Genomic DNA, 1,726 nt, shown 5'->3' on the forward strand with positions numbered 1-1,726 from the left:
GAACTACTAACAGTTTATTGGTAGGTGACATATACAGATAAAATTTATTGAATAAATAATGAATGAAGCAATCAGGAAACAAGTCAGTGTTCATTATTCATATATATATGTATGTATGTATTTTAGAAAAAAAGTAGTGGTATAACTGACTAAAGAAAAATTTTCTCCTTTTATGATAAAAACATGAGATTATTACCTCCATATTAATGCCAGGTTACAACTTCGGTCTTGAGCATAGTCCTTTGTCTTCCTGAGAAGCAATTCCACGAAGTCTGGATTACCTTTTCTGGCAAAAACCCAGTACAGAATTGTATTCACACATATTTCAGTAAATTCAAGATTAAAGTTTAGTTCAAAACGGTATCCTGATTTTTCCACAAATGCAATATAATCGGTGAGTAGTATGTCAAACCCATCTAAGTCGACATACCTCAGGATTTTTGCCAGTGTTCTGTAAATCCTAGGTTCATAGCAGTGATATCCCCATTGACCCAAAAACTGCAAGGATGGTCTTTTAACAATTTTGTCAATAAGACTGCAGAATATATTTCTTCTTGGACAAGAAGTCTTAGGACATAATTTAGAAGATTTACTCATTGCTACTTTAGGCAATGATATAGAAATAAAATCACAGGTGTCATACTGTAATCCTTTAGTTACATATTTTGATAATATGTAGGCTTGACTCCACAGGAAATACCCTACAAACTGTAGCCAGGAAAAAATCATGAAATATTACCATAACATACTGGATGACATCACAATAGAGGGGCATCTGTCATCAGCATGGTCTAGAAATTTGGGATGTTAAATGCAACTGGTGGCGCTGAGAAAGACATATTGGACAATAATGATCTGTGTGAAAGCTGAGTATTTTTAACTTTTATGTAAGAGTTCAGATTGAGCTAGTATGTGTATTTATCAAGTGTAAAAAATGCAGTCTATAAAGTAGACAAAAATAACAATGAGTATTTTTAGGTTCTCATGTAAAAAGTGATGATAGCTAAGAGTACAAATTTTAAATGTTGTTGCTTTCTTGTTCTACATGATCAGTGCATGTTCTCATTTAATTCTTATAGGATATTCCCCTATTTCATAGCTGAGAAAACTGGCTGAGATAGGTTAGTATGCTATGAGGTACTATATTAATTCTCAGAAAAGCTTCCATTTAATATAAAAATTAGAATTTTAAATTTTAGAGATTAATCCTTCATAAACTAGGCAAAATAGATACTCTACGGGAATTAAAGGTATTTCAACCTTGATATGTTATCTTTGCCTCCATAAAGTAAAATGTGTTATGGTGTTTTATCATTGTTTAGGTAAGTGATGCTTCAGTGTCCCTTCTGAAATGTGGACAGCTTTAAAGGTACTTAAATGTTTTCTTTTTCCCTTTGCAATTCAGATCAATATGATGAAAGATGAAAAGGGAAACTATATTTTAACTTTGGGCTTACTATTATATACTTCTCATTAATGTTGTAGTTAATCTTGTAAACTCTAAATTCTCAAAATCTCTTTTCCTAGGATAGCATGAGAACTCAATGACTCTTAATCAGTTTTCTAAAATCCAAGAGTTTTGTTTTTTCTTCTACTTTTAATTTTCCTCACCTGAAAAGGTACATTTCTTTTCTTTTTTTTTTTTTTTTAAAGATTTATTTATTTATTCATACAGAACTGGGGTACAGGCCAGAGGCTCAGGGGCGGTGAGAGGCTTCACCAGAGA

The 1,726-nt window shown here is 32.0% G+C and overlaps 1 protein-coding gene across 1 annotated transcript in view; it reads right to left on the minus strand.

The window, feature by feature from the left end:
* The window catches only part of ASB17 (ankyrin repeat and SOCS box containing 17), a 9,968-nt gene extending 9,237 nt beyond the window's left edge, over positions 1-731 (minus strand). Inside the window, exon 1 of the mRNA XM_004679132.1 lies at positions 197-731. Coding sequence (XP_004679189.1) covers positions 197-729 — 533 coding nt within the window. The 5' untranslated portion in view covers positions 730-731. The remainder of the gene's footprint in view (positions 1-196) is intronic.
* Positions 732-1,726: the final 995 nt, after the last annotated feature.

Source organism: Condylura cristata, unplaced genomic scaffold (genome assembly GCF_000260355.1).
Source record: "Condylura cristata isolate star-nosed mole 26May11 unplaced genomic scaffold, ConCri1.0 scaffold00008, whole genome shotgun sequence".
NCBI classification, from domain to species: Eukaryota; Metazoa; Chordata; class Mammalia; order Eulipotyphla; family Talpidae; genus Condylura; species Condylura cristata.